Here is a 23,191-nt window from a genome sequence, read left to right as displayed (position 1 = left end):
TTATAAGTATCTGTAAGTACCAATTGCTTTAGAACATGCAATTTTCACCCACATATGAAAAGACACACACATTAAAGGAAAAAAAAACAAATCCCCATAAGGTCTAGTAATACACAAGACCATTCTCTCTCAAAAGACTGACAGTGATTTGAAAATAACAAGTTTTTCTCAACTCTGTCATTTAAATAACTGAATACATATACACTTCAAATGTTTAAATTATACCCAAAGGATAATGTGGAGATGGCTATAACCCTTCCTTAAAACCATGATATTTCTATATATTTTACAAATCAGAAAAGAACTTGAAACAGTAAAAGGTATTTCAAACTTTGTTTCCCCTTCCTTTTTACCTCTGAATCCATTGGCAGGGCCCCGGTATCCATTCATCAAGCCTCTAGCACCACGGGAACCTCCACGAGACACACCACGACTATTGTAATAAGGTTGACTGCTCCGTGGAAATCCAGTGTTCTGCTGAGGAGGCTGCTGGTGATTACCAGTCACTTGATGGGGCTGGTCCTGGGAACCATGGTAAGTGCCAACCACTATAGTAAGAAAAATAGTTTAAATATTGTACAATAAACACAGATCACTACCATTTGTTCTCTCAAAAGCTTTCTGTAAGCACTATCTCCTTAAATTTTAGTTCTGCTTTTTAAAAAATTTACATATTAATAGGAAAAACAATAGATTAATGAAAGTCCTGTTTTTCTCCTTCACACAGATTAAATTTAGGGGGATTAAAGTTATCCAACAATGATTCCAAATCTTTGAAAGCAAGACATACAAAATTGTACCCTTTCAAACAGATGATTTGAAAACGCAAGTATTATTAACACCTTCTGAAAGAAATCTACACTTTAGCAAAAGGGACCCACTGTAATTACTATGTGTGCCATTTAAATACTTCTTTCCATTATAAAGCTCCTAATTAGTATTTTTGTTGTTTTCAAATTATCCTTGGAACTTAGTGAAATGCATAAATCCATTCTCTCATAACTAAGCAGCAATATGGCAGAATATATCATCAATAACACGGCTAAATTAGCAAATGCCTCCGTCTTATAACCCACGATGCCTGATCCCATTTCAAAGTCTTCGAAATACCAAGTATAGCCAGACAGTTAAAGGGTAAACTAGCAACTCAACCTACTTGAAGGTAAGATTCTAAAAAGCTCACATTACCTTGCACAACACCCTCCCTTTCACAGATAATTCTAGATGTAAAAATTTCCAAAAACTAAATATTGTGGCACATATCTGGTATGACAATGTTCACAGGGAAGAAAAAACATTTGCTAGAAGTGCCTCTGGGAGGTAAAGAATAGTAGTAACAAGACAAAGGAAAGCCCGCAACAATGGTCAAATCAACAGCCTGCCAGAGATTTCCCATTTTGAAGTAGAGAGAAAAGGGTCTGTAACTCTTGAAAATATTTACTGAGCTATTTTATACCCTCAAGAAACTCAAGATACAGTTTTAGTTTTTAGAATTCTATTTTGCAATGAAAAATCTAGAGAATACCTAGGAAGAAGAGACATGCCTTTCTGAATTCCTTATTGCCCCAAACTATACTACTCAAGGTATAAACTTCTTACACAGATTAACTTTTTAATACATTCCTCAAATTTAAAATTACAAATATCAAATACACATAAAATTTTCTATCTAAACATTCATTCACACGCATGTAGTCAAAAATTTAATATTCAAATCATTTATCAACAAGAAATTTATTCATTTTGGTCAAACCTCACTGCAAGAATCTCACAGCAGAACAATTCAAGTGTAACCTTTATTTTAAAATAGCAGAGCTACCATGTAAGCATTTGTAAAATATAAGCTTAATATTCTATAAAGAAAAGCCAAGCCATGTGCAGTGACACACACCTGTATCTCAGCTACTCAGGACACTGAGGCAGGATCATCACAAATTTTGAGCAAGACTTTTGTCTCAAAATAAAATTTTAAAAAATAAAGAACAAAAAAGGAAAACGCAAAGATCTTTGTCAGATATTTTTCATGTTGTTCCTTATTATAATTCTCCATGTATAAGCTTTTTTCTAATGAGAAATGATAAAATAGGATAAATGTGTCACCAAAAGTGAGCTATGTTTGGAAACAGTAACAAAAAGGTCTCTGTGAGTTGATATTTGAGCACAGACCTGAAAAAAGAAGAAAGCAATGCAAGAGCATAAGTTCAAGAAATCTATTATACAATATGGTAACTAAAGTCAATAAGAGTGTATGGTATTCTTGCAAATCAAGAGTAGATTGTGTGTCCACATCACAAAAGCTGGTAGAAGTATGATACGATATGTGTAATTAGCTCAATTTAGCCATTTCAATGTGTATATGTACATGACATATATAGAGTTTTACACAAACATTTTTTGATCACTTTAAAAAAAAAAAAAAAGACATGTTTTGTTAACAGAAATAAAACCAGCCATACAACTGTCAGTGGAAGATAAGTTTCATGTTAAAAAGAAAGGAAGTGTAAGGGTCAGAGAGAACTTTTCGGTGGCTGGTGTAGATATATAGGAAGAAAATGGACAGATACATAAGATACAGACTAGGATAAAGGCAGGGACCAGATCAGAAACAATCTTTTAAACCAAGATGTTTGAGTATCGTTTCTAAATGTAATGAGAAGGTACAGAAAGGTTTTGAATAGGAGACATCTAATGCACTTTTTTAAAATGATCATTCTGGTTACTGTGTGGACAATAGAGCAGGCTAAAAGAGTAGTTAGTCAAGGGAGTCAAAAGTTAAGTGACAACTCTAGTAGTCCAGACAGGATATGATTATTACAGTGGTGGTATGAAATTGTTCACAAGAACAAGATGAGGGCTGAGTATGTAGCTCAGTGGTAGAGCATGTGCTTAGATTGGACCCAGGGCCTTACACATGCTCAGTGGGGGAAAAAAAAAATTTTTTTTTGAACAATGCTTATAATCCCAATTACTTGGAGGACTGAAGCAGGATTAAGTTTGAGGCTAGCCTCAACAACTAAGCAAGACACTGTCTCAAAGTAAATAACAAAATAGTTAAAAGGTTTAAGAATATGGCTCAGCAGTAGAGTATCTGCAATCAATCAATAAAGCAAGGTGTATGGACTCATTTTCATTTTTACTGTAAATGTTATAAATGTGTATTTCGAAATGGTAACAAAAGTTCATCTAGCTCAAGTGATTCAAAATTAGAAAATAACAGATAGAACACAAAGGGGAAAGAGTTTCAAATCCAACGACAAAGGGCAAATTAACCAGTCAAATGACATAGTTATTAATTTCATCACATCATCAAAAAGATGGCTAAAACATAAGTATATCAGTGTAATATTTAAAGGCTTAAAATAAACCTGTACCACACATAACTTTCTGGATAGAGGATAAGTATATAAAGGAGCCTGAGATCAAGAAGCTTAAGTTATCATTCAGAAGCTGAGCATAAGCATAACTTGACAAATTTCTACCAGATTATAGATGATTCAACCTCCATATTAATTACAAGTATGAACATTATAGGTTTCGTTAAGACTTTACTACTGAAAAAAATTTAAAATGCTGATTCAGATCTATCAAGAAATGGAATAATTAGAAAATTTCGGATTTTTTAAAAACTGTCTGGTAAGATTAAAACATTAACTCCTCACACTTTAGGAGGATTTGCTAGTTTGTTGAAGGATTCCACTAAAATTCCTAGGAATTAACCAAAAACCTAAAGAGGATACTCTATCTTACATATAAAGAAATCTAAATGTATCTATTCACATTATTACTATGATAGGCGTAAGAATTGGCCATATTATGAACTTACTTGCCAAAAAGGATTTTGTTTCAAGCTTGTCACCAAATAAAGTCACTAAAATTTATTCACAAATGTTACTAATAAAAAAATCAAACCAATTCCCAATTCAACTTTATATGATTGATTTATTGCCATGTATCATGCATGGTAGCAGGGTCTAAACAATAAGCAATTATAAGTGATCTGAAAGATAAAAATTTATAGTAAGTCAAACAAGATTAATTCCAGTAAAGCTATGCAAATAAATATATTTATAAAAGCTCAGTGATCAGAGGAAAAAAGGCACAAGGCCTCCAAAACTGCACAAAATTCACACAAAGTATGGACCCAACTCAGGATTAGCAATGAAAATAATTCATACGATCCACTACCAAAAACAAAAACTTTTGACCACCAGTACTCTGAAGTTTAAACTGTCCTAATACTATCAATAACTGTGTTGGAAAGCAAGCAACCAAAAAAGTGACACTGGTTTGACTACCTGTTTGAAGTTGTTCTTGCTGAAGCTCTGTTTGTTCCACTTGGTGAGGCTGACTGGAGAAACTCTGGTTGTAACTGGCCTGGTACTGATTTTGCTGTTTTAAAGTTTCTGGTTCATTTACAGGAGGAACAGGGGCATTCATATTGAACACCTGGTAAGTGAATAAATGATTAGTTTCTCCCTTTATTACCTTCTTTGAATGTGGAAGATCTTTTTTTTTTTTCTTTTGAATGTGGCAGATCTTGATGCTAGTAAACAATAACCCACAATGAACCTCAATGTGGGAAAATGTATATATGTGTACATATATTACCATATAGCACTTAACATGCACAGCAGCCTTAAGCTTTTTACATATGAAAGATCAATTTTAGTTCCTAATGTAATATCACTTGTAGAAAATTATAAATTTATTTTTTTCCTTTTATTCATGTTTTAATCAAGTTAATACTTTAAGTATTTACCTCTTTAAACGTCCCTCTCAGCATTGATTTAGCTGTATCCCACAGATTACAGTATTTCATTATCATTGTTTTATAAAAACTCCCCAATTTAAAGATGCTTTGTTGAATCACGGTAAAGTATAACGTCTGAATTTTACTTGGAAATATTCCAGTAAATAAAAAGATTAAGCAAATAGAGCAAAATATCAACTACTTAAATCTAAGATAGGACTATAAAGATGTTGTATTGGCCTACTTTTTGTATGTTTAAACTTTGTTAATCAAGTCAAAAGGGCAAAACTGACAAAAAGAAGATGGAAGGCTGGGCACAGTGGCACATGGCTGTAATCCCAGTGGTTAGGGAGGCTGAGGCAGGAGGATCATGAGTTCAAAGCCACCCTCAGCAACTCTGTGAGACCCTGTCTCTAAATAAAATACAAAACAGGGCTGGGGATGTGACTCAATGGTTGTGTGCCCCTGAGTTCAATCCTCGATATCAAAAAAAAGAAGAAGATCCAAGTACACAACTAATATGTTCAAATTTACCTTTGAGAATTCTAACAGAGTTAGATGTTTAATTAAATATATCCCTGGGCTGGGGACAGAGCACAATTGGTAGAGTGCTTGCCTCACATTCACAAGGCCCTGGGTTCAATCCCCAGTACCACACACAATAAACAAATAAATATAACCCTGCAGTTATAGTAGATACAGGTTCAAGACATTAAATGAATCTTCTTTGTTGACAATATAGCATGATTCATAGTACACACTTAAGTAATTAATATTAGTTGAATTAATTTGCTTACCGTCTGCATGGATTGGAATGGAGCTGCATTTACATTGATTCCACTGCTATGTAAAGGTTTGCTTGTCCCAGCCTGAAATACCTGAGGCTGAGAAGCAGCAGGAAGGGATGATGATGCTGTAGCCTGGTCTGTGTTTAAAGAGATTGTTGCCTAAACACAAAATAAATAAATAGTTAGCAGTAATCTAACACAAAATTTTCTGTGTGTGTCAAGAGCTCAACTATTTCATGAAAGCAATGTAGGTTCAAAAATGCCACAGTACGAATGATAAAGTACCTTTGCCTAATTCATCAATAAATGCCTCAACAAGTTATATAGTCTTATAGTAGAACTTGCCTGAATCTGATCAATTGGTTCCTTTTGTGGCCGTTGCTCTGTAGCATGAGAAGGCTGGTACAAGGGTTGAGATGCTGTGTACCCCTCACTTGTGGATGAAACCAAGGGAACCTAGACAGAAATTGAGAAATCAGGTTTCTTTCTAGTTACAAAACTGAATTTCAAAAAATAAGCCTGCGCGGCTGGGGATGTGGCTCCAGTGGTAGCGCGCTCGCCTGGCATGCATGCAGCCCAGGTTCAATCCTCAGCACCACATACAAAGATGTTGTGTCCGCCGAAAACTAAAGAATAAATATTAAAATTCTCTTTTAAAAAAAAAATTTAAAAAAATAAGTCTGCTACTACTTGGGCTGGGGTTATGGCTTAGCAGTAGAGCACTTGCCTAAAATGTGCAAGGCCCTAGGTTTGATCCTCAGCACCAAGTAAAAATAAATAGAATAAAATAAAGGTATTGTATCTAACTACAACTAAAAAATAAATATTAAAAAAAAAAAGGAGTGGAGTCAGAATTTTAAAAAAAAAGTAAGCAGCCTACTAAATGGGTTCGGATTGTGGCTCAGTAGTTGAACGCTTGCCTAACATGTATGAGGCACTGGGTTCGATTCTTGCAACCACATAAAAAAAATAATAAACAAAATAAAGGCACTGTGTCCATCTACAACTAAAAAATATTTTAAAAATAAAATATAATAAGCCAACTAGGCTGAGTGTGATAACCCACACTTGTCATCCCAGCAACCGGACGGCTAAAGCGGGATGATTCCAACTTCAAGGCCAGCGTGGGCAACATAGCAAAATCCTGCCTTAAAAATCATCAATAAAGGGGCTGCGGATGTGGCCCAAGCGGTAGCGTGCTCGCCTGGCATGCGTGCGGCCTGGGTTCGATCCTCAGCACCACATACAAATAAAGATGTTGTGTCCACCATAAACTAAAAAATAAATATTAAAATTCTCTCTTTAAAAAAAAAATCAACAATAAAAGGACTAGGAATGTAGCTCAGTGGTAAAACACCCCTGGGTTCAATCCCCAGTACCAAAAAATAAATGTGTTAAAAAGTAAATAAATAAACCAACGCTAATATTCACAGGGCTAAAAATTGATACACTTGTGAAAGAAGAAATTAATGACTCCATCTCTGAATTTATATACAAAACCTAACAATTGCAAAAAATACATATATTTTTTAAATCTCAAAGTAAAATAAACAGTTCATTATGTCCTTCCAGATTCTAATGTGGCAAAACCTGTTCTAAATTTTACAATTATGTTTGAATCATGTCTTCTGAAAATCGGCTTAGTTTAAAATTAAAAAGCACACTTCATTTTAATAAACAATTATAAACACAAAAATTACAATTAAAAAATAATCAGGGGCTGAGGATGTGGCTCAAGCGGTAGCGCGCTCGCCTGGCATGCGTGAGGCCCGGGTTCGATCCTCAGCACCACATACCAACAAAGATGTTGTGTCCGCCAAGAACTAAGAAATAAATATTAAAAAAAATAAATAAATAAAAATAATCAAAAGAAAAATAAATACAAATATAAAAATAAAGACTGGTAACTACTCAAGCCAACAGAACTTGATCTCTAATCAAATGCATGCCTGATACTCATAGGCTGAAAGAGAGAGACCTAAGAAACAAAACATGAAAAATATGTATCACTTTTACCTGTGTAGCTTCTGGTTGTACAGGAACTTGATTAGGCTGAGCAAGCCTAGATTCAGAATGAACTGAAAAATCAACAAAAACTATTGTTACACAAAATCAAATTTCTTAAAGAGATGTCTAAATACCTTTATTATGGCTGATAACGGCAAATTTCTATGACCAAATTATTAATGATATTTTGGTCAAGACAAAAAGAAGATGCAAGGCCAGGCACAGTGGCACACGCCTGTAAACCCAGAGGCTGATGCAGGAGAATCTCGGTTCAAAGCCAGCCTCATCAAAAAGCAAGGTGCTAAACAATTCAGTGAGACCCTGTATCTAAATAAAATACAAAAATATAGGGCTGGGGATGTGGCTCAAAGCCCGAGTGCCCCAGAGTTCAATCCCTGGAACATTAAAAAAAAAAAAAAAAAAAAGACATGAAGTGTACAGGTGAGATTTTAGCTTTTAATAGAACATTTTGGGGTTTGCTGGTAGTGATTATCAGTTTACTCTCAAAATTGCTTTCATTTTGTGTTTTGGAAGAGTTGAAGATGTCAGTAAGAAAATATATGAAAAGAGAGAAAAACAAGAATCACTGTCAGTGTTATCCATAAGACAGCCTGTTAGTATAGGAAAAGGAACACTAAGCATACTCAAGAACTTAGATAATATTCAATTAACAATCTTAGCATTATAAACTACAATATATTTCAAAATTGGGGGGGGGGGGGCTGGGCTCAGTAGTGGAGTGCTTGCCTAGCATGCATGAGGCACTGAGAGCAATCCCTATTATTGCACTCCACAGGAAAAAACGAAATATAAAATGCTTTAAAAAGATATCTAATTGCATCTTAATAACACCCACTGCTGACCCTTGTCATTTCCTAAACCACGGTTAAATAGATCATCAAAAATCAATAATACTTTGAAATTAATGGCAATATGAAAATAAGACATGGACCAAAAAAATAAAATAAAAAAGAACCACTCACTGATTAGTCATTTAGAAACTACCAATTTCCACTGAAGAGTCTAACAGACTCAGCATTACCTGAATATTTAACAGTCTTATAAGCCGTGTCCATATTATAAGTGTTGACTTTGGCACAATTTACAGGCTAGGAACAGTACACATCTTATTTTTCTGGTAGAGCTCAGAAAATGAACATTAAAAACTGTGGCTATTTTCTAGCATGCCTTTGACTGTTTGTAATTCTTGGTAGAGATATGAACTCCTTTAACTTATAAAGAAATCCTAACCACCTTACCAAAATTATGTCACTGAACATGCTTGTTGTACTCAGCAACTTTTTATGACACTTTGAATTATGCAACACTGTTAGTTTACCACTTTGTGCCACTACACTGATATACTCTGGAGGGAAAAAACAAGAAGACTCAGAATTACTGATAGTCCTGGAGAGAAAATCTATTTAACCCAATACAAAGTACTGACACTATTTAGTGTTAGTTCAAATAATGTGAAGAGTTGATATAGGAAAATGCTCAGAAAATCTCCTAAAAAGATTCGATAGAGAGTCACCTTTATTTTTATGGCTAAGTTTGAAGCAAAATTGCAAAAGTACAATAACAGGAAAAACTGGTCCATAGAGTCAAGAAGAAATTGGGTAGGCTGGAGGGGCTGGGGATGTGGCTCAAGTGGTAGCGCGCTCGCCTGGCATGCGTGCGGCCCGGGTTCGATCCTCAGCACCACATACAAACAAAGATGTTGTGTCCACCAAAAACTGAAAAATAAATATAAAAAAAAAAAAAAAAGAAATTGGGTAGGCTGGAATTGTAACTCAGTGATAGAGTGTTTGCCTCATGTGTGATGCAAATTGAGTGATTCCCATGAAGTTAGGGAAGAGGTTAACTAGTAACTGAAAGGGGACACAAGATACTTTCTTAATCTGGATGCTGGTGAGTTCAGTTTGTGAAAACTCACCAAATGAGCATGCATTTTTCTGTATGTCTGTATGTCAAAAAAGTTAAAAAACTAAGGAATTACAACTGAAATTTCTCTTCAAATTAAAAGAGAAGGATCAAAAGTTAAGCAAGCAGGGGCTGAGGATGTGGCTCAAGCGGTAGCGCGCTTGCCTGGCATGCGTGCGGCCCGGGTTCGATCCTCAGCACCACATACAAATAAGGATGTTGTGTCCGCTGAAAACTAAAAAATATTAAAAAAAAAATTTCTTTAAAAAACAAAAAAAAAGTTAAGCAAGCATTAAAAGAAAATATCTCTGTAAACCCTGAAACCACTAGTGGGTCCTATATTTTATCTCACATAAAAATGTACCATTACTAACCAGGAGGGCAAACCAGTTGGGGCATGTCCATGTTTTGTGTTGGATTCATAGGTTGTGCAGATACAATGGCAGGATCAAGTGTCTGGTTTTCAAAATCCAGCATAGAATCCTGTAAGTTAGAATATAATGAAATTAAGTCAAATAGTGGGAACACTTAAATCTTCTATTATAGTGTTTTACTAAACCATACTTACCTGTATAAAATTATAAGGCCCCTGCATTTGTGCCATAAGATCTTGTACTCGCTGTCTTCTCACTAGAGGATCTGCCTGAGCCACAGGAGTCAAAGAATGAGGCTCTGGTACTGAAGGAGATGCAGCCTGAGGTTGCTGCTGGAGTGAATTTACTACCTAAAGTGGAGAGAAAGTGTTGAAAGAATAAAACTCCGCTCATTATATTATTATTAAGTGGTCCCCAAGTTACATTTGCCATCTATACAGCAAAGACAACAGGCTTTGAAGTAGTTACTCAAATAGACAACAGTATACCACACTTAATGGCATCACTTCTACCATATTCTCAATCTCACAGGATACTACATAGCATCTCAAATTTACTTTATGAACTGTTTTCAAAGAGAGACTCCCTTTGCTTTATTCCAAAAATAATGTACTTTGCTTAAACTACTATTTCCTCTATAGTAACTTGATCTATGTTATTATATACATCATATATATTTACATTATATGTGTGTATATATATATGATAGCATTTAAGAAGTGTTGGCTATTATTATCATCAAAATTTTTATTTCTTAAATTTCTTCTTCCATTTAACAAGGTAGGATCAAACTCTACCATCCAACCTAAACTGCTACAAAAGCCAAGTTCATTCTACCAGTCTTTCCCCCAACTCTAATAAATTTCCTTCTCCTGGTTATGGTTCTCAACAAATCTCTAGTCTGCTTAGAAATCCTTACTACTTTATTACATCAAATTCATACTCTGGTTTTTAAGATCATGAAAATTATATCTGTTTAGCCTGGAGAAATCATCTTATTTCCTTTATAAACAAAAGGAAAATCACTAAGATAAAAATCACTAAGCTATTAATTATAAAAGCCAACTTATCTGTCTTCTAGCAACTTCAGATGTTCCAAAAATTCCCAGAATCCTATATGGTTAGCCCTTAAAAGACCCACTGACCAGATATTAAGAACAAATCATTAACACAGTGGTTAAGTACAATAATATGCATGTCAAATAAAATGCAAATATTCAACTTCAATGCACTACATGTTAGTTCTCAACCTTTTCCCACAGCAACACAAATCCTTGTTTGTTATTAAAACAAATATGCTAATAATTCACTTCTACTCTCTCCCACCCTCAAACATGCACTGTTAACCCAGGGGTGCTGTACCACTGAGCTATATTCCCAGCCATTTTTATTTTTTATTTTTGAGACAGAATCTTGCTGTTTCCAAAGCTGTCTTGCTCTTGTGCTTGGCCTCCTGAGTCATTCAGAGTACAGGGGTGTGCCACCATGCCCAACTTTCACTTCCACTTCTATATCCATTCTAAAACATACCAATTACCTGACTCCACTAAAACATACAACTACTTATTCCACCTAATTGGCACACCTCTTATACAACTCATAACACTAAAGATCTTTTTGATCTGTACTTCTAAGCCTCTTGTAACATTTTTGAAATGCATTCCTTATTGGCAAACATACATTATTTTGTTGTTAGGGTTACACAGGAATAGTATTTTCATCCCTATTAAGTATCCTTCTGGTGTTAGTTGTTGATAGACCTTTATTTATATGCAGTACTGATAATCGAACCCAATGCCTCATACATGCTACACAAGTGTACTACGACTGAGCCATAGCCCCAGGCCCAAGGCCCAATCTTTTACCCATTTTATCAACAGTGCATTTTGATACTTCAACATAGACCTGAAGGTACTAATGTAATTATACTTTTGGAGAATAATCTGATAGCAGAGAAACACTACCCACAGCTTAAAAGTATTTCCTACACTTTGGAGGTATAAAGGAGACACTAAAAGTGGATTTTAAAAGGCTAGGACCAGTGCTTGCTTCACATGCTTAAAGCCCTGAGTTCAAATCCCAGCAACATACACACACACAGCTAGGACCAACCAGTAAGGTTTTTTTTTTTTGTTTTTGTTTTGTTCTTTAAATCTCTTATAGTAACAAGGCACACCAAGGAGGAAATTCAAGTACAACTACTAAGCTAGCTTTTCCTCTAACTTATGCCAGGATAAGTTCTCTATTCTGAGAGCAGAGAGAAGAAATACGAAGAGGGCCAATGAACTACTGTGGGAAGCCATTCTAACACGTGATTGGGTGACTCCCGTTAAGGGCCTGAGGCACTTTGGCTCTGTGGAAGCTTTCCCGAGCCTTTCCTGATGAGAGCGCCCATCCGTGTGGGGGTGTGCCTGACCACTGACCCCGGGGACCCAATCACTGACCCTGACCTTGGACCTTCACTGGATGGAATTCTCCCCTGAATCTCTTGTTCCCCAATAAAGGGCTACTCCCCGGCATGTTCACTCTCTCTCTCTATCTCCTGCTAGCCCTGAGTAATCCTCGCTGCCCTGCTGGGCGGCTAGAGGTGGGAATCAGAGAGGTGAGCCTTCTCGGACCTAGCAATATAAATAAGGTAACTGGTCTGTGTGTTTTATTTCGATCTCTTCTAACTAACTTTATGCCTAGAACCTCATTAATGAAACCACTGCGCAAGCCACGTGGTAGAAACTACAGATGAGGACCTGAAAAAAATGCTTAATGAGATGAGAGAAAAGACCAAGAAACATGAGGAAATCCAAAGCCTGGTGACCAAAACAGCATTAGGGCGAAGAAGTCCTCCAGAAGACATCCCATCTTATTCCCAAAGAGGTGGATTCTTTTGAAGATACCAATATGGGAGATCAGATTTTAACAGATCAATCTGAAGTAAGAGACCCTAATTCTCTACTTTTGACAGATTAACTCATAACTTTGTATAAAACAATTTTTTATAATCAAATCAGTAAGCAACAATTCTAGTACATATACACAGGAATAAATGAGTGATCTTTAACAGTCTTGTATAATGAATTTGTTATTACAATAAAATGCTGAAAAAAAATCTTAGTTGGTCCTCAGGAGAGAAATAAATTACTGAAGACAAAAACAATCACCTTGTAATACAGAAAACTCTTACCTCAACCGTTTCAACTGTCCACTCATCTACCACCTGCTCCTTTTCACCACTGCTGAACTGTGTTTCTGCCATAAATTGTCTATTTACATACTGCAAAGTAAAGTAAATGTTTGAGATGTCGGTTTGAGATACAGAAAGGTAAAGGTAGCATAAAAAGAAAAAATTCATACCTCTGTTGATTCAACTTCACTCTGTTCAGTGTATTCTTCTGCTGGCTCAGGTTCTAAAAGGTTAAAACATGATAAAAAAGAGGATTTTAATTCAATGAAAATAGTTTAATACTATAATGGTGGATTCTTATCTGTTCAAACTTATAGAATACACCATGCCAAGAGTGAACTCTAATGCTCAACTGGATTTTGGGTGACATGCCAAAGTCAGCCTATCAATTGTAACAAATGTACGTACCACTCTGGTGTATGGGTAGAATTAAGTGGAAAATCTCCATAATCTCTGTTCAATGTTCCTGTGAAACTAAATTGCTCTAAAAAATATTATAGATTTTTAAAATGATACCAAAAAAACAATTCTTATTTAAAGTCCAAATAATAGTTCAACATTTCAATCTTTTAAGGTCCCATATTTCACCATTTTTATAGTAACCTATTTAGAAAATTTTCTTTCCCTTTATTGCAAAATAAATTACTTTAGTATTAGTAAAGATTATTCTACATGGTGTATAATGTAAATACGGAGCTAGCACATTAAATTCCTCTTCTATTCTCTTAAGTATAAAGCAGCATACAAATTAAGATCTTATTCTCCATTTTAACATATTTCATAGGAAAAATAAAACACTGCCCTATATTGTTGATCTGCTACTATCAACTTCAACAGTGTACTTCTGATTTCAACTTTATAACTAACACTTGTACAATGATAACCATGAACTTGGTACTTCATACACTTTGCATATTACATTCTAAATGGAGAACCCGAGGTACAAACAGCTTCAATAACTTGTCCAAAGTTCTATATCTGGTAGGAACTGAAGCAGAGATTTGAACCCAAATAGTCTTGATTCTAGAACTCATGCTTTTACTATTACAAAATTTATGCTCTGACAATGTCCAATGTACTCACAATTTTACTCATTTTAAAAGTAGTCACAGTATCTAACATAATTTAAAATATTCTATTAGGTATTAAAAACCACTTAGAAAAGACAGCGTCATTCACACATTAATAGTTCAAAATTAAGATGTTACCAAAAAATTAAAAAAAAACTTGCATTATTCACCCTATAGACAGGTATGATAAATAGCAGTACATCTGACACGTCAGACAAAATTCTATTTCAAAACCCTACCAAGAAGTGGCCTTCACCCAAACTCCTGCCCATCAATTCTGTAGCAAGAGAACTACCAGTTTGTAACTATGATGATCAAAATCATAAAACAAATTATGGAGTGAATATTTCAAGGAAGGACTTTATTGTTCGTTTTTTCTCTGAGAGGGAATTATTCTTGGTATACTTTAACATTTTTGTCACACTTAAAAGTTTCTTTCAGGACTGGGAACGCGGCTTAGTGGTAGAGTGCTTGCCTAACACATGTGAGGCACTGGGTTCAATCTCCAGCACCACATAAAAATAAATGAAATAAAGGCAACAACTTTAAAAGAAATTTTAAAGTTTCTTTAAAAATTTGTTTTTATGTATATAATAACTAAATAAGTAGAAAACTTGTAGCAAAACAAAGTAAAATTCAGAACTCTAAATCAAAAGTTCATATCTACCTAGGTACTCACCAGCTTCGGCTACCTGGTCTTCCACTATAGGTGCAGAGGCTGCCTCTTCCTCTTCACACAGCCCATTCTGGTGGTTGTGGGTGCTATCAAAGTAGTTTGACTGAAAAACACGCTCAACAATTTCCTTTAGAGCTTTATCTAAAAAAAGAATGTGAATTAGAAAGTTAAGATTATCAGATGAGCAAAGATTCAACATTCTACAAATACTGTGAGAAGAAAAACACCTACATGTGTCACAAAAACATGTATACATAAGATTATAAATTTCACTGAGAACAGAAAGGTATTACAGAGTGATAAAGAAGAACCTATTTAAGTTTTGTGTCCAAAAAGAAAAAAAAAACAGTAAAATTACATCATGAGAAGTAATACACACAGGCATAAAAGATTGGATCTAGTCAGACCACACAAGGTTTTCCTGTTGTAACTGCTACAAAAGCTGAGAGATGAGAAAAGGTACACAAAGTGTTTCAAGGCAGAGGAAAGAGCATTTATACAGTCCTATGCAAAGAAGAGTGCCAAATTCAAGCAAAGAAAAGGATCACTGTGACTCAAGCACAAGGAATAAGAAAAAGCATAGTAGTAAAGATGATGCTGGAGAAGACTGGATAAAGGCCACATTGTGAATGCCCTAAAAGTAAAGGAAAAATGCATGTAAAATATATTAAAGCAAGGTCTTTGAAAGATTTTCAAGGGGAGGAAAGGAAGTAGATTCAGTTAAGCAACTGTATTATATAAAGAGACATAAAAGTAGAAGAAAAAGAGAGAAGTAGATAAACTCAAAAGGCAAACAAAAAGAGTCTATATACTAGGATATTGGAAAAGTAAGGAGCTAGGAAGGTATACACAAAATTATTCTGGATTTCCTCGCCTTGTATTATAAATCTGTATATAATAAAGCCATTCCCTGATTGGTCACTGTACAGAAAAATAAACTTTGAGGGCCATATTTGTTATGAAAGTTTTATAAAAGTAATCCTAATAAAACTATTTCTAGGGTCTAGGGTTGATAACCCCTGGTAAAGCGCTTGCCTAGCATGTATGAAGGGTTTCACTCTCAGCACCACATTTAAATCTTAAAAAGGTCCATCAACAACTAAAAAAATATTAAAGACAAAAACAAAACTATTATCAGCCAGGTACAGTACATGCCTGTAATCAAAAAACAAACTACAGACTTAGAAATTTAATCCTTATTATTACACACAATAATGCTCAAGAAAATTTGATGAGTCTTGATGTATTGGTACAACTACTTTTTTAATAAAGCCAACAATTTATCAAACCTCCTCCAATGATAAATTAAATCCACATTTGTAACAAAACTTAAAAAGCCAAAGAGCTGTATAAAGAAACACATGTAAGAAAAGCTAACAAATCAAGAAAATGATTTCTTACATGAAAAGACAGAAATGCATTGCACTTCATATTTTCTTAAAGCAAATATATTTAAAATCTTGCTAATTAAATCACAGTTTTGCCAGGCTGGAGTTTCGGCTCAGCAGTAGAGCACTCACCTAGCATGTGCGAGGCCCTGGGTTCAATCCTCAGCACCACATAAAAATAAATAAAATATATTGCATCCAATTAAAAAATATTTAATTTTTTTTTTAAAAATTCATAGTTTTGCCAATGAAAGCAAATAATCCAAGTCAATTCTAATAGCTAAGAAACAATGTATAAATATACATGTTTGCCTTAGTATGTTCAAAAATGTAATTCCCTAATTCAATCTTCTAAACAGCAAAGACAAAATTCCATTCTAAACCAGGCACCGTGGCACACACCTGCTTAAGCAGGAGGATTCTAAGTTCAAGGTCAGCTATATCAACTCAGTGAGTGCCTGCCTCAACATTTTTTAAAAAGCCAGATGCAATGGTGTTCACCTGTAATGCCAGCAGCTCAGAAGGCTGAGGCAGGAGGCTCATGAGTCAAAGCCAGCCTCAGTAACATAGCAAGGCCGTATCTCTAGAAACAAAATATAAAAAGTACTGGGGATGTGGCTCAGTGCTTACGCATCCCTGGGTTCAACCCCAGATATCAAAAATAAAAATTTTTTTAAATAAACCTGGGATGAAGTTGAATCCCTAGTACCTGCCCCTACCAAAAAAAAAAAAAAGAAAATCACCCCGATTTACCATAGTTAAAACTTGATTTAGTGAGATAGTAAAACTTCAACAACCTTTTGAAAAACAATCTCTCACTGCATATTTGAGGTATAATGTGTTCAATTAACAGCAGTGTAAGAACTAAAGAGTAAAGGCTAAAGCAATGACCATGGGTAAAATGAGTAAGATGAAATGTTCTCACAAAATTTCAGCCATATGGAAAACCAGTCCCTACTTAACACCAACAACTTTGGAAAGTCAATCTGATATAAATCTAGTTCAAGCACAATTAAAGTTATATGTAAAACCATGTCAAGTGACTTGGATATAGCACAGTGGTTAAAGAGCTTGCCTAGCTAAAATGCGCAAGGGCTTGTGTTAGACACCTAGTGCAATGGCTTAGAAGTATCCCCCAATGATCCATGGTAAAGGCTGGGTTGCCAGCCTGTGGTGCTATGAGATGGGAACCATCAAGAGAAAAAGTCTGGGGCTGGGGTTGTAGCTCAGCAGTCCAGTGCCTGCCCAGCATGTGTGAAGCACTGGGTTCTATCCTCAGCACCACATAAAAAAACAAATAAAATTTTTTAAAAATATATTAATAAATAAATAAAGGTTAAAAAAAAAGAAGGGACAAAATCTAGTGGAAGGAAGTTAGATCATTGGGGATGTACTCTTAAAGGAAATATTGGTACCCTATGGCCCTCCTGGCTATCTGCTTCCCAACTGTGTTGAAGTGAGCAACTTTGTTCCACCTCAGGTTCCCCATAATGTTGGCCTTGCCACAGTCCCAAACCAACAGAGCCAGATGTACCAAAATCTCTGAAATTATTTCCTTCCTACCATCTCAGGAATTTTGTCATAGTAACAAAAAGTTGATTAACATCCAGCACCACAAAAAACACAAAACCATGTAAGTTAGGACTTCTATTTTTATAGACTATCACTAGTGGTTTTTTGGATTTGTTGGGGTACTAGGGACTAAACTCAAGGATACTTTCCCACTGAACTATGGCCCCAGTCCTTTTAATTACTTATTTTCAGAGAAGATCTCCGTAAGTTGATGAGGTTGGCCTTAAACCTGTGTTTCTCCTGCCTCATCCTTCTAAGTGGCAGGAATTATAGGCCTATGCAATAGTGCCCAGCGGTCACTAGTTCTGACTTATACAAAACACATATCACAAACACTCCCAAAAAGGATGCAAAAAGGAAATATAAAAGTAATCAGTAGATGAATGCAACTTATGCACTTCTAAATTTTAAACATTACTGTTAAGAAAAATTCTTAAAAGTTAGAAAACTGACATTATTTTTAATACTTACAGGTTGTTCCACATACAGATTTTTCCTTCCCTTCCAGCAAGTCCCACAAATGAATGGAGGCATGTTCATATTGCTCGTTCAGCCTTATAATAAAATAATTAAACAGCTAATTAATTACCTTTCAATTATTAACAACTGAATACTCAGAAGTTTCTATTATCAAATAGGACTATACCTTAAACTCATGTCCCGTTCAGGGTCTACTAACTTGTAGAATTCATCCAACAATGACAATTCCTCTTCAGATAATATCGGTACTCCATTCAACCCTTGTTTCAAGTCTGTTCGCACTTCATCATCTCCCAATTTATCCAAAACATACTGTAGCTCAAGAACAGTTTTTAAACGTTTCTGTTCAGCTTCTTCTCTCATTAGCTGTTCCCGGCGTGCTGTCTTCTTTATTGTTTTCTGAATCTGTAAGAGAATATAAAACTATAAGACACCAAAATTACAGCTTTTAAGTACCTTCCACTAACTTACAAGAAATATTTCTCTCTCCCTTTTTAATGTTTAGCATCAGTTTGGGGATACAAAAAGGTTAGTCTTTTGAAGTCACTGCAGTGTTTTCCTTTCCAACTTTCTCCTTTCTCAAACTTCACAAGAACCAACTAACACAAATTAAAAAAAAAAAAAAAAAAAAAAAAAGCCAGGCACAAGGGTGCACACCTGTAATTCAAACAGCTTGGGAGGCTAAGCCAGGAGCATCTCAAATTCAAAGCCAGCCTCAGCAACTTAGCAAGGCCCTAAGCAACTCAGGCAGACCCCGTCCCAAAATTTAAAAAAAAAATGGGATATGGCTCAGTGGGGTTGATCACCCCTGGGTTCAATCCCCAGTACAATTAAAAAAGGGCAGGGGGCATATGAAATCTATATTAAAGGGAAAAATGGAAGAGGCCTTGTAGAAATGATAAAGGTTACAACAAGACAAATACATAAATGGTAGCAGAGTGGACAAATGAGACATTACCAATAAATGGAAAGTAAATGAATAATATATATGAACAGATAAGTTAGGATAGACAAGAAAGCTTTCAAGGAGAAAGTGACACCCATTAAAATAAATGGGTATTTCAATCTTAGGAGGGGCAGTTTAATGTCTCTTTTAGGTAGCTAGAGATAGAAAACACAAAGAGGCAGGAATATGAAAGGAAGAAAAAAAAAGAAGTAATAAAGATAGCTACTTTTGATTAAATAGCACAAGTAGGGAATAAGTTGAAAAACAGAAAAGGTAGGCTAGAGTCAGGTTTAAGTTCTTGAATATAAAATAAATTTACTGCCAATGAAGTTAAAGGTTCAGACAAAAGTTCTGTTAAAATAAAAGCAAAGAAGAATATAGATATTATAATTTATTCAGTGACAGTGGTTTCAGAAATGTTGTATTCTAAGTGGAACACACCTCTACCTGGAACTACTGTAGTCCCCAAAAGTTCGTGTGTTGGAAATTTAATCTACTCAATACAAAGATTAAATTTTGGAAGATTAAAAGCTAATCAATGGATAAATGCTGCTGTTAAAAGGGATTACTGAAGTGGGTTCACCCTCCTGCCTTTCCACCTCCACCACATAAAAGGATACAGCAAAGAGGTCCTCACCAGAGGCTGGTGCTTTGGTCTTGGACTTCCCAGCCTCCCAAACTATGAGAAATAAATTTTCATTTTTTATAAATTACCCAGTCTATGGTGTTATTGAAGCACAAAACAAACTAAGACATTACGTTTTGGGGCAAATCATCAAAATTTTTTCCTTCATCAAATATAATAAGATAGCATTAAGTGCTTAAAATATATCAGTTATGAATCAAATACTCTTCTAGGCACAATCCTATGAATAGGGACTACTACTATCACCACTTCATAGATTAGAAAACTGATGTATTATGATGGCCTTTCTTCCCTGTCTTCTGGTTCTGTTTCTCTGGAACACCTTAATTAATACAGGAACAGTAACTCATCCAAAGTCACACAACAAGTGGTAGAATCAGATTTAACCTAGGCAATCTGTTCCTGAATCAGATCTCCTAATCCTTGTATTGTATTACTTCTCATGTAGTAGACTGTCATTTTATCAAATCAGAGATAACTTTATAATTTCAAAATTACTAGCCTTTCCTCAAACTACTTATTCAGAAACCTTAATTTTCTGTATTTTGTGTTAATTAGTGGAACTGCAAGATGGTCAGCAGAACTAAAGGAAATATGGAAACTGTTTATGTATATTTGCACAGCTAACTTTTTATACCAATGAGATTTTTTAATTCTTTTTCTTAGTTGTAATTGGACACAATACTATTTTATTTACTTGTTTTTATGTGGTGCTGAGGATCGAACCCAGTAACTCACATGTGCGAGGCGAGCATTCTGCCTCTGAGCCACAACCCCAGCCTCACCAATGAGATTTTTAAGGTAACTATTTTTTGACTTTTGTCCTATCTCAAAACTTAGTTCTTTTAAAAGACGTCTTTCAGGTGTTACAACAAAATACACAGAATTGGAAGGTATCTTAGATACAACTGGATCCGCTGGGCTTGGTGGCACGCAACTGCAATCCCAACAATCCCAGTGACTCGGGAGGCTAAGGCAGAAAGAGACCAGCCTCTGCAATTTAGTGAGGCCCTAGGCAATTTAATAAGACTCTGTCTCAAAATAAAACAAAAAAAAGGAATGAGGATGTGTACTCAGTGGTTAAGCAGCCCTGGGTTGAATCTCTGGTACCAAAAAAGATATAACTGGATCTAATCTTCTCACCTCGTAGAGAGCTTATAAATGTAATGGAAGAATTAAAATCCAGAAGACAAATTTTTCCACTAACCCTATTTTTAGCATTTCATAAACATATATTATCGTTTACATACATCTTGACTTAATGCCATGAAACTTCTCTGTAGTTCTTTTGCAAACTCCAAATTATTTGTGACTTCCTGGTATTTTGATACAGCATCCTAAAATGACAAAAACAGAACCCAACTTTACTAGAATCATGAGAACTGCAAAATTCTTCAAAATAGTAAGCACAAAATCTTTAATAAAAATATAACATCTTTACCAGCTGATCTTGATTAAGCCTTTCCCCTTTATTCATTCGTTCCTGGTAATCATCAAGCTTCCCCTATTAAAAACAAAAAAATTACATTTCACAAAGTATATACCAGCTTAAGTTAAAACTGATAAAACCAAGCAGTCTTCAAAGTTTTTCTCAAATTTTGCTCTAAGTATGCTTGAGATATACTCCAGATTAAGTAACATATTAAACAGTACATTTAATATTGAACTAAAAAATAAATTTAAATAATCACCATTGCTGAATGATATCAAATACCTGTAAATCAATGAAACAACATCGGTTATCTTTCAGGGTACTCAAAAAAGTGGTAGATAGGCCAGGCATATGGTTCCTAATCACAAAGGAGAGAGTCACAATTTGGTGAGGATTCTGTTTCCACCCAATAAGCATATCCGACATTTATAGTGTTAAATTTTTGTGGCCTCCCTTCCCTTCTCCGCTCCTTCAAAGGATCCATATGAATACATAGTACAAAGAAGTTATCTTCCTGAATAAATCCATGGGCAAATTGTCTTTGATACACTTTATGCATCTTTGAACAACATGAGACATTTCGAAGTTACTATTTTCGCCTATGGGCAGTATATCAATCAACAACTTTGCTAGTAATTAAAGATGAAGGGAAAAAAATGATCTTCTGGTTTAAGATGACCACTATTTACTAAGTTGAAAATTTTGAAGGTTTTCCAAACTACTACTATTAGATAAGATCCTAAAGAAAAAAGATACTTAGGTAATATAAGAGTCAAGAATTCAGTTAAGGGCTGGAAGATAGGAAATAAAACAAATCTAAACTAAGAGGAAAAATAACCATAATAAATTTTGAAGATATATAGTTACTTAGCAATAGTAACACTAACTAAAAAAACAAATACAAAGCAACATTTTGATAAGGAGGCTTCAGAAACCAGGTTAAAAGCAATAGAAATTTTTTTGGTTTTGTTTTTGTTAGGTTAAATAATCCATTTTCTTTGTACCAGAAACAAATCAACTTGCATAACCACCCTATCCTTAACTTAAAGGTATCACAATTAGTCACACTGAATGTAAATAAAACCAAGATAATTATTAAAACATTAAAAGTTAAGGAAAGTATGCAATTTTATTTAGTTGAACTACTTCACACTATCTATAAGTCTTCAGCTAAAGAGGTATAAAATTCAAGTCTACTGGTTGAAAATAGTTTACACTGATGTGGTGAGCATAACCCCAATTGCAAAAGATGTGCTCAAATACCTTAGAACAGTCTAAGGGTCAACAAAAACAGCCCATTCCTTTTTAGAAAGAACAGGCTATTTTTCTTTTTCCCTGGAACTACAGATTTAACCTAGGGCACTTTTCCACTGTGTCACATTCCCAGTCCTTTGCTGAGAGTCTCACAAAGTTGTTGTGGGTCTCACTAAGTCACTGAGGCTGGCCTCAAACTTGTGATCCTCCTGCCTCAGTCTCTGAAGTTTCTGGGATTAACAGGCCTGCACCGCTGTTGCCAGCATCTGTTTTTCTTTTTAGGAACAAGAAACTAAACAAGCTCTGCTTTTAATTTATGACTCAGGATATTCCAAAATAAAAGAGTTATAGTCAAGAATCCTAAATTTAGAAATGTACAGATAATAGCCAGGTGTGATGAGACACTCCCACAATCCCAGTGACTACAATCCCAGTGACTTGGGAAACTGAGGCAGAAGGACCACAAGTTCAAGGTTAGCAGTGGCAATATGACCCTATCTCAAAATACAAAATTTGTAAGAGTTAGGGATGTAGCTCAGTGGTAAAGTACCTATGAGTTCAATATCCATTACCTAAACAAATACAGATAAATAGAAGATTTGCAAACAGAAGGGCCTAAAATTCAGTGCTAATTTATAGCAAAAATTCTGAACTAAACAAAGTACAGTGGGGCAGAAGGTAGGGCATGCTAGTGACACTGCATTTAT

At 35.1% G+C, this 23,191-nt stretch overlaps 1 protein-coding gene across 4 annotated transcripts in view; it reads right to left on the bottom strand.

The window, feature by feature from the left end:
- Window positions 1–23,191, bottom strand: part of CAPRIN1 (cell cycle associated protein 1) — a 41,094-nt gene that overhangs the window by 4,064 nt on the left and 13,839 nt on the right. For 3 of the 4 annotated variants that reach the window (XM_081260770.1, XM_081260771.1, XM_081260773.1), the window contains 14 exons: window positions 21,240–21,302; window positions 21,049–21,135; window positions 18,373–18,611; window positions 18,198–18,280; window positions 14,770–14,907; window positions 13,191–13,243; window positions 13,021–13,110; window positions 10,037–10,192; window positions 9,843–9,951; window positions 7,555–7,616; window positions 5,884–5,994; window positions 5,548–5,697; window positions 4,296–4,446; window positions 354–548 (listed from right to left, as the gene is read on the bottom strand). In XM_081260770.1, the coding sequence (XP_081116896.1) occupies window positions 354–548; window positions 4,296–4,446; window positions 5,548–5,697; window positions 5,884–5,994; window positions 7,555–7,616; window positions 9,843–9,951; window positions 10,037–10,192; window positions 13,021–13,110; window positions 13,191–13,243; window positions 14,770–14,907; window positions 18,198–18,280; window positions 18,373–18,611; window positions 21,049–21,135; window positions 21,240–21,302 (1,687 nt within the window). Of the gene's footprint in view, window positions 1–353; window positions 549–4,295; window positions 4,447–5,547; window positions 5,698–5,883; window positions 5,995–7,554; window positions 7,617–9,842; window positions 9,952–10,036; window positions 10,193–13,020; window positions 13,111–13,190; window positions 13,244–14,769; window positions 14,908–18,197; window positions 18,281–18,372; window positions 18,612–21,048; window positions 21,136–21,239; window positions 21,303–21,512; window positions 21,589–23,191 lie in introns of all 4 variants that reach the window. The other variant, XM_081260772.1, reaches the window with a different exon arrangement.

Source organism: Spermophilus citellus (assembly GCF_964194105.1).
Source record: "Spermophilus citellus genome assembly, chromosome: 2".
In the NCBI taxonomy this organism is placed as follows: Eukaryota; Metazoa; Chordata; class Mammalia; order Rodentia; family Sciuridae; genus Spermophilus; species Spermophilus citellus.
This window is presented reverse-complemented; position numbering and strand designations above follow the sequence as displayed.